Source organism: Eptatretus burgeri, chromosome 4 (genome assembly GCF_056783735.1).
Source record: "Eptatretus burgeri isolate ZD-2024b chromosome 4, Ebu_testis_v1, whole genome shotgun sequence".
Taxonomy (NCBI): Eukaryota; Metazoa; Chordata; class Myxini; order Myxiniformes; family Myxinidae; genus Eptatretus; species Eptatretus burgeri.
Window position 1 is genome coordinate 63,928,609 of NC_140964.1, and position 12,078 is coordinate 63,940,686.

At 47.3% G+C, this 12,078-nt stretch overlaps 1 protein-coding gene across 18 annotated transcripts in view; it reads left to right on the top strand.

Annotated features, from left to right (window-relative positions):
- LOC147028222 (uncharacterized) overlaps nt 1–12,078 on the top strand; it is a 128,195-nt gene that overhangs the window by 35,775 nt on the left and 80,342 nt on the right. For 11 of the 18 annotated variants that reach the window (XM_085878427.1, XM_085878418.1, XM_085878417.1 and 8 more), the window contains 2 exons: nt 5,105–5,202; nt 11,426–11,603. In XM_085878427.1, coding sequence (XP_085734553.1) covers nt 5,105–5,202; nt 11,426–11,603 — 276 coding nt within the window. Of the gene's footprint in view, nt 1–4,101; nt 4,121–4,442; nt 4,603–4,807; nt 4,895–5,104; nt 5,203–11,425; nt 11,604–12,078 lie in introns of those variants that run through there. The other 7 variants (XM_085878428.1, XM_085878432.1, XM_085878423.1 and 4 more) reach the window with 6 other exon arrangements.

The following is a 12,078-nucleotide window of genomic DNA, read 5'->3' on the forward strand; positions in this document are numbered from 1 at the left end:
GTGGAGAGCAAGGATACAGATGTATTATTACTCCTCATCCATTTCTTCGGTGATGCAAACGTTGATCTGTGGATGAAATGTGGGACTAGCAAAAAACGTGTCTACTACCAAATTGCACCAATTGTACAAAAACTATCACGTCCTGTCAGGAACAATCTGCTCAGATTTCATGCCTTTACTGGATGTGATGTGACGTCTTCGTTCTACGGATACGGGAAACGGAGCTGCTGGAAAGTGTACGTGGAACAGCCGGAGCTACTGGTGAATATTGGGCGTGAAGGATCCACTGACGAGGCTGAAAAGTTCCTGTGCCATTTGTATGGAGTGGACAACGCTGACGATCTGCTCTCTGCCAAATCCCAGATGTTCGAAAAAGGTCTCCGGGATTTCGAAAAGCTACCACCAACTTTCGACGCATTCGAGGTCCATCATATCAGGTCAAATCATCAGGCGAAAATCTGGTACCAGGCTGATAAACCTCGGATAGCGGTTGAAGCTCCAGAAGAGACGGGTGGCTGGAAGCTAACAGACTCTGGACTTGAGATCGTGTGCATGCGACTCCCCGCCATTCCAGCTTCTTGTACTGAACTAGTCACTTGTGCGTGTAAAAGCAAGTGTCGAATGAGTGCATGTAAGTGCAGCAAGTCTCGCCAGAACTGTATCCCAGCATGCGGGTGTGATGCTGTCAACTGCAATAATGACTACCAGTAACTACAGCTATATGGGTGAGCAAATTATATTTCAAACATTCTCTTATGTGCCAACTCCCTTATACAACGTTTTGATCTCACATGAGTTCATCTTACAAGTTGAGAACTCACGTGAGAAGATTACATGCGTCCATCTTCAGAAATTCGAGAAAATGGCCATTTTACAATTGCGGCCTTTCATGTTTTCAAGTAAATCTCTAGTCTAAATTTATTGCTGAGACTAAAAGACAGTAGCCCAGGCGAATAATTCATACACAGGCATATAGATGTGGTAATGCTGAAACGAAATTCACTATAACCAAAAAATGAGGAATTTGGCATTTGACCTTGACCTTTGACCTCAAAGGTCAAAGTTCGAGATGGTATGGGGCATATTCTGAAGCTTCACCCTATCATCTTTCGGACATGCATAATCACTTTTAACAAGAAATGCCTAAGGGACTAATTTTTAGACCCCGGAGATAGTCTTGGCCGGCCGTCTACTCGAAGTAGCACAATTTCCTCCAAGCTGTGTCTCGCCTGGGTTAAAATCCTGACGCAGCTAAAAATTATCATCCCACTGTTTCACAGGCACAGTGATTCATCAATGTGTGTGCCATCCCTCGGATGCATTTTAAAGGGATACTTTGCTGAAAATTTGTCAGGATCATGAAAGTGATTTTTACAACATAACACGTGGTATTTTACACCGTAACACTGTTGGTATCACTCCCTTATTGGTGTAGTGTTCAAAAAGCCTGGTGTTGGCTTTGTGGCTGGAGTGGCTGGCTTCGGATCTTAAGGTCCTGAATTTGAGCTCCTGTTGGCTGCTGAATTAACAGTAGGTGGGGTTGACTCAGCCTATCATCCTTCTGAAGTTGGTGAAATGAGTACCAGTGTACTGGTAGAGGGGCACAGCATCATTGGCACAGCCATGCCCCAAAAAAATGATATCTATCTTGCAGCCAAGCTGCCATATGCAAGAAGAAGAAGAAGAAGAAGAAGAAGAATAACAAGAAGGCAGTGTTCAAAAGCTTTTGTATTCTGTCAGGAGTTGGTCCACTTTTGCTCCGACGAAGGGTCAGGAATGAAACGGTTCCACTTTTATCGTGGCAGATCCGGTCAGGTCAGGTATGGGAGCATGTGCCAGAACAGCGCGTCGCTGCGTCCACTTTCCGCCGGTACTCCAGGGGCCTCCGTCTGGCCTTCCCCCAGGCAGATGCCAGGCCCATCCCCATCTCCTTGAGATGCTGGTCAACTTGCTGCAACCAGGAGGCAAGTGGTTGGCCCATTGGCCTCCTCCACTCACGAGACTCCCTCGCTGAGAGAATCTGGTGAGCAGGATCAGCATCAGGAAAACGAGCCACATGTCCATACAGCCACAACTGATGCTCACGGACCATGCAGGTAACAAATCTCATCCGAGTCTCTCAGCAACCGCTCGTTGGACACAAAATCTGACCAGCGATAACCAAGGATTCTCTGAAGAGACCTGGCACCAAAGGAATTAAGTCTCCGTCTCAGATCCTTGGTCAGAGTCCAAGTCTCGCATCCATAGAGCAAGACTGGAAGCACCAAGTACCTGAAGACTCGGACTTTCGTCCTCCCGCACAGGTACCGGCAGCGCCACACCCCATGATCCAGTGAATCCATGACTCCCCAGGCCCGACCCAGACGTCTATTGACCTCTGACTCACAGCCAGCAGAGACATGAACATCACTGCCAAGGTAAGTGAATCTCTCCACGACCTCAACATCCTCACCACAAACAGACACAGACAGGACAGCAGCATCCAATATGTCATTGAAAGCCTGGATCTTAGTTTTGACCCAAGAAACCCGTAATCCCAGCGGCTCCGACTCCTCATTCAGCACCTCGAGGGCCCCCAAAAGGATATCTAAAGTCTCCGCAAAGATGATTGCATAATCTGCGAAATCAAGGTCCGAGATCTTGACATTCCCAAACAATGCACCGCAGCTTGATCTTTCCAACATCCTCCCTAAAATCCAGTCCATACAAGTGCTGAAATGTGTGGGGGCCAGTACACACCCCTGACGAACTCCAGTAACAACTGAAAATAAGTCAGAGATGATACCACCACACTTCACAGCACTCTCAGTAACAGAGTAGAGTTCAGACATCAGATTGATCTGTTTTGGTGGCACCCCACGAAGACCAAGAATCCTCCAGAGAGCATCCTGATCCACTGAATCAAACGCTTTACAGAGATCAACATAGGCTGCAAGCAGCCCCTGCCGAAACTCTCGTCTGCGTTCGGTGAGGACACGAAGGGCAAGGATACGGTCAATCGTTGACCTCTTTGGTGTAAAGCCTGACTGCTCTGGACACTGGTGCTCAAGCAGATGGTGGCGAACCCTATCAATAATTATCCGAGCAAAGACCTTGCCCGGATTTGAGAGCAGCATCACCCCTCGGTTGTTGTTGTTGCAGTCTTGGCGATCACCCTTCCCTTTCCAGGGAGAGACAACAAGGTCCCTCTTCCAATCAGTTGGGATGATGCCTCTGTTCCAGGCAGAGCACAAAACTGCATGCAACGACACGAGTGCAGCATTTCCACCAGCCTTGAGAAGTTCAGCATGGATGCCACAGATCCCTGGAGCTTTACCCCATTTCAACTGGTTCAATGCCTGGTGTTGGCTTAATGGTTAGGGTGGTGGGCTTAGGATCCGAGGATCCTGAGTTCAAATCCCACTTGGCTGTTGAATTAATACCAGGTGGGGTTGACTCTGCCTGTCATCCTTCCGAGGTCGGCAAAATGAGTGCCAGCATGCTGGTATCCTGTGTCGGAGTGGCGACCCGTCCAGAATTGTATCCAATAGCCAAGGAGACTGCTTAGGCAGCACCAACGCTCTGCACAGAGTATGGTCCCAGTGGATGGATGGAACTGGTTCACTGCAGCCCGTGTTTCCACAAGCGAAGGTGGACCACAGTTGATTGGAGGGTCAGAAACAGCGATTGTAACACCCTTGACGTCCAACTCGACAGCTGGGGGATCAGCCTGGTACATCCACTCAAAGTAACCGGCCCAGCGGGCCTTCACTTCAGACTCCTATGTCAAGATCTCGTAATTCCAGAGAACGGCGAGGATTTGTTTATTTGCACAAGAAAATGCGATATTGTGTCCGTTTCCACTTTTGATGACTGAATTTCTCTCCACGTGATGAACTTGTTGACACGTTTGCAGGAGAAATTCTGAGAAAATTGTTTAAATATTTTTTCTTTTGCAAACTTGGGGAATATAGATGTTTAATGCACAGGAACTACATTAAAAAAAATCCCACACAGACAGGAGACGCGTGGTGATACCGAGGAACTATTTGAATGCTTTCGTTACGCGCCTTTATACATGACTGGATGGGGGTACGTCGGCGGACTCGATTCGTGACGGGGTTTGTCAGCCGTTCAAACTGTGCGCATTTGTCCGTTATTTTCTTATTCGCCTTAACACGCGTCGCTTCACGACTGTGATTGATTAGGAAGGAAAAGCGATGATAAGTATAATAACAGCGCGATGTCGCCGCGCTGTAATAAGAAGTTGAAGAAATTGCTTTGACCATTTCTAAAGAAATCTTGTTTTTACTGTTACGCACGTCATAGTGGCCAGGTGGTATAGTTAGTAGCAGTGTGCTTTTCTGGAGCTCTTTTTTTGCTTCCATTATTAATGTTTACTCCATTATTCTCTAACGGTATCATTTGCTGGCTAAGGAGTCGCAATATTTCCTGAATAAAGAAAGGTCATTGTAATAATATCGCGTGTTGGATGTGACGCTTTCATTGATATCTTTAATTTAATTTTTTCCCCGCCTTGAATCCAAACTCGGTATCAAGGCCGGACTGTCTGCGAGCTCCACGTCCGGACCCGTGGGTTAAATTTGTTGGTCGCCAATCAAAGTAAGACGTTTAAACTTTAAATGAGCGATTTTCTCGCCGTTACAAGCAAAAGGAAACGGAACTTTGTAAACGCCGCGCCTCATGTTTTACTTCCTTGTCCCGTTTCCTATAAATGAGATGATGACGCGTGACAAAACGACATTACAATGTCGAAATGCGGCGCTTCACGAACAATTTACCTTCACCTGCTATTGCCCGCCCACAGATGACGCGATCACCCGGGTTACGCCCCCTTGTGACGACGGACCAAAGGCGTTCCGAGGATGACAATGGAATCTCCGATTAATTTCAGGTTTCCAAAGATGTTTTGTTCGAGTCACGCCATGAACTTGGCGTCGTGGATGGGGATAATGATGATGATGATGATGATCAGTGAACGACATGGGTCCCTTGGTCGTCCTTGAGAGTGTGTTTTATAATTTAATTGTAAGTTAGATGATGTATGCATGCGATATGCAGCTTATCAGCCTATAAGGGGGTGTTCCCGTGCCCTCTCGGACAGAATATGGCAGTGAGACTTCAGGAAGACGTCTCTGACCTCAAAAAACGAGTCAAGAGGACCGAGGATGTCCTGCAGTCACTCCATAGTTCACTGGAAAGGTGTGCTGCTTGAACTCTTGGCTCCTTTGGTTTGTACAGGGAAAATAGTTACAAATTATTTTATTGAACAATCTGTTGTTGATAACTAGCTGAGATACAAGTAGTGGGACACGGAAATAATCAGTGGGTATTGATGCCACATTTTTGTTGCAAACCTGCACCGCACCACGATATTCATAACTCGTGAAAACCTGTGGCTTTACCACCAAAAGTTTAATTGAGAATTCTGTTTACATGTAAGATTCATATTGCCACTGTTGAGATCTCTATTTATTGTGCTTGAGGCCCGTCGCAAAGACCGAGATGTCTCAAGGAACAGCTGTCCAAGACAGGGAGGGTCAGAGGCAGTGTGACCACTCCTTGGCTTTTTTCACAAGATCTTGGCTATTTGTTGTTCACCTTGGCGTCTTAGTTTACTATAGGTTTTCTTGGCGTATAGGTTTTCTATTATCATCGCTTTTCTGAAACCTTGTGAATTCTTAGCTTTTTTCATTGGCTCACCTTGGCATTTATGAAAACTAGTGCGGGCCCGTAGGTGCGTGTCCGTAGGTGCGTGCCAGAAACAACAACCACACAGGCCTCTCTTGAATTGTGACGCCCCCCACTCTCTCACCCCCACTCTCTCGCCCCCACTCTCTCGCCCCCACTCTCTCGCCCCCACTCTCTCGCCCCCACTCTCTCGCCCCCACTCTCTCGCCCCCACTCTCTCGCCCCCACTCTCTCGCCCCCACTCTCTCGCCCCACTCTCTCGCCCCCACTCTCTCGCCCCCACTCTCTCGCCCCCACTCTCTCGCCCCCACTCTCTCGCCCCACTCTCTCGCCCCCACTCTCTCGCCCCCACTCTCACCCCTCCCCCGCCCCGTCGTCTCTCCCCCTCTCTTGAATTGCGATGCCCCTCTCTCTTGCCCCTCCTCTCTCCCCTCTCTTGAATTGTGACAACCCCTCTCTCTCACCTATCTATAATTATAGATAGATAATCTATATAACTCTCTCCCCCTCTCTCGCCCCCTCTCTCGCCCCCTCTCTCGCACCTCTTCTCCCCCTCTCTTGAATTGTGACGCCCCCTCTCTCCCCCCTCTCTCCCCTCCCTCCCCCTCTCTCCCCTCCCTCCCTCCTCTCTCCCCCTCCCTCCCTCCTCTCTCCCCCTCTCTCCCTCCTCTCGCCCCCTCTCTCACCCCTCCTCTCCCCCTCTCTTGAATTGTGATGCCCCCTCTCCCCTCTCTCGCCCCCTCTCTCGCCCCCTCTCTCGCCCCCTCTCTCGCCTCCTCTCTCGCCCCCTCTCTCGCCCCCTCTCTCTCTCTCTCGCCCCTCTCTCTCTCCCCTCTCTCCCCCTCTCTTGAATTGTGACGCCCCCTCTATCCTCTCTCCCCCTCCTCTCTCACTCCTCCTCTCTCACCCCCTCTCCCACCCCCCTCTCTCACCCCCTCCTCTCTCCCCCTCCTCTCTCCCCCTCCTCTCTCCCCCTCCTCTCTCACCCCTCTCTCTGTAAATGTATTCACAAATGTCTCCCAAGCACAACAATTAATTCAAACCTTGGGAAAAAACAGCTTTCACACCCTTGGGAAACAGCTGTTTCTCTTGGGAAAATTCAAACCTTGGGATTAATTAATAATTTAAACAATTAATTCAAACCTTGAGAAAAAACAGCGTCATATTCAGTCACATACTCAGGTCCCCAGCGTCGATTGTGACGTCATACCAAACGAAGAAGAAGAAAAAATGACGTCAATCATGCAAAAATAATAATAAATAAATAAACATTAATTGTGACCTCATTCGTGATGTCAAAGCACCGTGTCCTGTCATTGGTTGACAGACGTTATTCGTCATTATTGGTTGACAGACAATATATAGGTCGTTATTCGTTGACAGAAATTGGTCATTGTATCACGTTATTCTTTTTATTACTGCCAATTATTGTGCTATTATTATTATGATTATTATTAATAATTAGGGAAAAATGGCATGATAAGGTGGAACGACACTTCAGCTGCGATATATATACACCTTTCCAACACTGAAAAAAGCAATAAAATGGCCGTAACTTGGGAACCGCTCGTCCGATTAATATCAAACCTTGAAAAGGTACATCAGCGGGACCCCGGCAATATTCCTGGCAAGTTTCAATCCGATCGGACCGGCGGTCGTCGAGAAACTGCGGTCGCAGACACACACACACACACACACACACACACACACACACACACACACACACACACACACACAGCTGGAATTATAGTTAGATGAGTGGTCACACTGGTCAGAGGTGGCGAAGCATGACCACGCAGAGTGTTATAATAAAAATTTAATACGTAATTAACAGTTTTCCATCCAACATCCAAGTTTAATGTGAGTGTTCTCATCACCCTCCACCAAAAAGTGACACATAAATAAACAGTTCCTGTCAACAAATATCTTCTTGACTAAAAATCTCTGATTGTTCGCACCACCAGTGATCACATGAGGTCACCAAAGTTGAGGCCGCGGAGCTTCCGCTCAACGGACATGGACGTTTTAGAGGTTAGGGAGAAATTTGTCAAGGGAAAACGGTCACTCCCAGAAAAAAAACCCAGGCAGTGTATAAGGATGAACCTCACTCGCTCAAGGACTGAAGGCCAAAAGGCTGAGTTCTATACCTGCGAGGGCCTTCTCAAGAGCTGTGAAGCCCACCATATATCAACAAATATGGGCTCATGCTTGCTTTGCAGTGAAGGAAAAACATAGGGAAGGCACAGCGATTGTGAATACTGTCCAACATTTACCTCAGCAGATGGTTTCGGGCCACAGCACAGAAATGGTCAATGTATTATTTAGTTCGGTTATAATTGTGGGTAGAGTCTGGCCAGCTGTCCAGCCAATGGGTGGAGGACATAGCTCGGCTAATTAGACATGCTGCCCTTCGCCTGTATGTGTCACGTGATAGCTGTTAGCTAATCAGATTGTATATAAATATAAGAGGGAAAAGTGGCCTTTTAAGGCTAAGGTGGTGGATGAAAATACCCTGAGGACAATCCGTTGGTCGGTCTTGGTCTGTGTGCCAAATGTGGTGGTGCTTGGCCAAGCAGTCTTTGGAAAAATGTGAACATACAGACAGATGATGAATTTTATTTATTAAATTTTACATATAATATAATACACTGTCATTATAGTATAAACCGTTATATTTGTTAAACTCTTAAAATCCAGGCTTCCAGCACACCTAAACTCTTTTTGATCCTCGTTTCTCCCCTTTGTGTAACTGCCTTTATCCTTCCCTCTAAGCAGGACACTTGCATTTCATATCAGCCCCCACTCTCTCGCCCCCACTCTCTCGCCCCCACTCTCTCGCCCCCACTCTCTCGCCCCCACTCTCTCGCCCCACTCTCTCGCCCCCACTCTCTCGCCCCCACTCTCTCGCCCCACTCTCTCGCCCCCACTCTCTCGCCCCCACTCTCTCGCCCCCACTCTCTCGCCCCCACTCTCTCGCCCCCACTCTCTCGCCCCACTCTCTCGCCCCCACTCTCTCGCCCCCACTCTCACACCCCCTCTCTCGCCCCTCCTCTCTCCCCCTCTCTTGAATTGCGATGCCCCTCTCTCTTGCCCCTCCTCTCTCCCCTCTCTTGAATTGTGACAACCCCTCTCTCTCACCTATCTATAATTATAGATAGATAATCTATATAACTCTCTCCCCCCTCTCTCGCCCCCTCTCTCGCCCCCTCTCTCGCACCTCTTCTCCCCCTCTCTTGAATTGTGACGCCCCTCTCTCTCCCCCTCTCTCCCCTCCCTCCCCCTCTCTCCCCTCCCTCCCTCCTCTCTCCCCCTCCCTCCCTCCTCTCTCCCCCTCTCTCCCTCCTCTCGCCCCCTCTCTCACCCCTCCTCTCCCCCTCTCTTGAATTGTGATGCCCCCTCTCCCCTCTCTCGCCCCTCTCTCGCCCCCTCTCTCGCCCCTCTCTCGCCTCCTCTCTCGCCTCCTCTCTCGCCCCCTCTCTCGCCCCCTCTCTCTCTCTCGCCCCTCTCTCTCTCCCCCTCTCTCCCCCTCTCTTGAATTGTGATGCCCCCTCTATCCTCTCTCCCCCTCCTCTCTCACTCCTCCTCTCTCACCCCCTCTCCCACCCCCTCTCTCACCCCCTCCTCTCTCCCCCTCCTCTCTCCCCCTCCTCTCTCCCCCTCCTCTCTCACCCCTCTCTCTGTAAATGTATTCACAAATGTCTCCCAAGCACAACAATTAATTCAAACCTTGGGAAAAAACAGCTTTCACACCCTTGGGAAACAGCTGTTTCTCTTGGGAAAATTCAAACCTTGGGATTAATTAATAATTTAAACAATTAATTCAAACCTTGAGAAAAAACAGCGTCATATTCAGTCACATACTCAGGTCCCCAGCGTCGATTGTGACGTCATACCAAACGAAGAAGAAGAAAAAATGACGTCAATCATGCAAAAATAATAATAAATAAATAAACATTAATTGTGACCTCATTCGTGATGTCAAAGCACCGTGTCCTGTCATTGGTTGACAGACGTTATTCGTCATTATTGGTTGACAGACAATATATAGGTCGTTATTCGTTGACAGAAATTGGTCATTGTATCACGTTATTCTTTTTATTACTGCCAATTATTGTGCTATTATTATTATGATTATTATTAATAATTAGGGAAAAATGGCATGATAAGGTGGAACGACACTTCAGCTGCGATATATATACACCTTTCCAACACTGAAAAAAGCAATAAAATGGCCGTAACTTGGGAACCGCTCGTCCGATTAATATCAAACCTTGAAAAGGTACATCAGCGGGACCCCGGCAATATTCCTGGCAAGTTTCAATCCGATCGGACCGGCGGTCGTCGAGAAACTGCGGTCGCAGACACACACACACACACACACACACACACACACACACACACACACACACACACACACACACAGCTGGAATTATAGTTAGATGAGTGGTCACACTGGTCAGAGGTGGCGAAGCATGACCACGCAGAGTGTTATAATAAAAATTTAATACGTAATTAACAGTTTTCCATCCAACATCCAAGTTTAATGTGAGTGTTCTCATCACCCTCCACCAAAAAGTGACACATAAATAAACAGTTCCTGTCAACAAATATCTTCTTGACTAAAAATCTCTGATTGTTCGCACCACCAGTGATCACATGAGGTCACCAAAGTTGAGGCCGCGGAGCTTCCGCTCAACGGACATGGACGTTTTAGAGGTTAGGGAGAAATTTGTCAAGGGAAAACGGTCACTCCCAGAAAAAAAACCCAGGCAGTGTATAAGGATGAACCTCACTCGCTCAAGGACTGAAGGCCAAAAGGCTGAGTTCTATACCTGCGAGGGCCTTCTCAAGAGCTGTGAAGCCCACCATATATCAACAAATATGGGCTCATGCTTGCTTTGCAGTGAAGGAAAAACATAGGGAAGGCACAGCGATTGTGAATACTGTCCAACATTTACCTCAGCAGATGGTTTCGGGCCACAGCACAGAAATGGTCAATGTATTATTTAGTTCGGTTATAATTGTGGGTAGAGTCTGGCCAGCTGTCCAGCCAATGGGTGGAGGACATAGCTCGGCTAATTAGACATGCTGCCCTTCGCCTGTATGTGTCACGTGATAGCTGTTAGCTAATCAGATTGTATATAAATATAAGAGGGAAAAGTGGCCTTTTAAGGCTAAGGTGGTGGATGAAAATACCCTGAGGACAATCCGTTGGTCGGTCTTGGTCTGTGTGCCAAATGTGGTGGTGCTTGGCCAAGCAGTCTTTGGAAAAATGTGAACATACAGACAGATGATGAATTTTATTTATTAAATTTTACATATAATATAATACACTGTCATTATAGTATAAACCGTTATATTTGTTAAACTCTTAAAATCCAGGCTTCCAGCACACCTAAACTCTTTTTGATCCTCGTTTCTCCCCTTTGTGTAACTGCCTTTATCCTTCCCTCTAAGCAGGACACTTGCATTTCATATCATCCCCCATCCCTACCTCCAAATATTTTTACACCCTTTAACCCTATCTAATCTCTGTCTCTTTCTCTCTCTCTGTCTCCATTCCTGTTCATTAATTCCCTCGCTTGTTGTATTCATCCACTGCCAATTCATTACCTTTTTTTTCACTCATTGTCACCTCGCTCTTCCATGAGCCTCAATTTTATTTGAAATAAAACTCCAATGATTGTTGCAGTTCTGCAATATCCATTGTAATACCTCAATAATTGTGTTTCAGTGCAAAGTTTGACAACATTAATGAGAGTCAAGGTTTGACCTTGGATGACCTTTCACCTTTGGTTCATTCGACACCATCCCCAGACGTGCTGCTGGCCAGAGGGACTGTAAGCAAAGCCCAAATGTGCTGCTCAATCAATAGGGACCAATCTGTAAACAGCAATCTGTCTGCCAGCAAGGTACGGTCTCGTTTGTGTGTTTACAACTCTGAAGGTGTGTGTGTGTGCACGTGCTTGTGCATGCGTGTAGCTAATGCCCCACTTAGCCCACTATTATATTTTAGTTCAGTTGTTACATGAAGGGATTCCTTTATACCATCATTGATGAGGTCCTGGGTTCCTTATTTACGAAGGGGTTGAAGTACACTCCAGCCCTCGTTTCCTCCATTTTTGTTCTTTCGTTACAAAGTTGACGACTGTGTACAAACAAGATACATTGAAGAGAAGCATGTTGTGGTCACCCTTCACAGATGAAGATGGCCATTCACATGTGAAGTGCAAACACCTGTGTGCGTAAAATTTTATAAAGTATTGGAGCTGCAGACTGCGTGAAAACCGCACCTTGAGATAAGTGCTGCAATCTCATGTTATAGACTATTTGAGACCACCAGACCAATTACTTGCTTTTAGCTTATGCCTGAGTTTGTAATTTGTT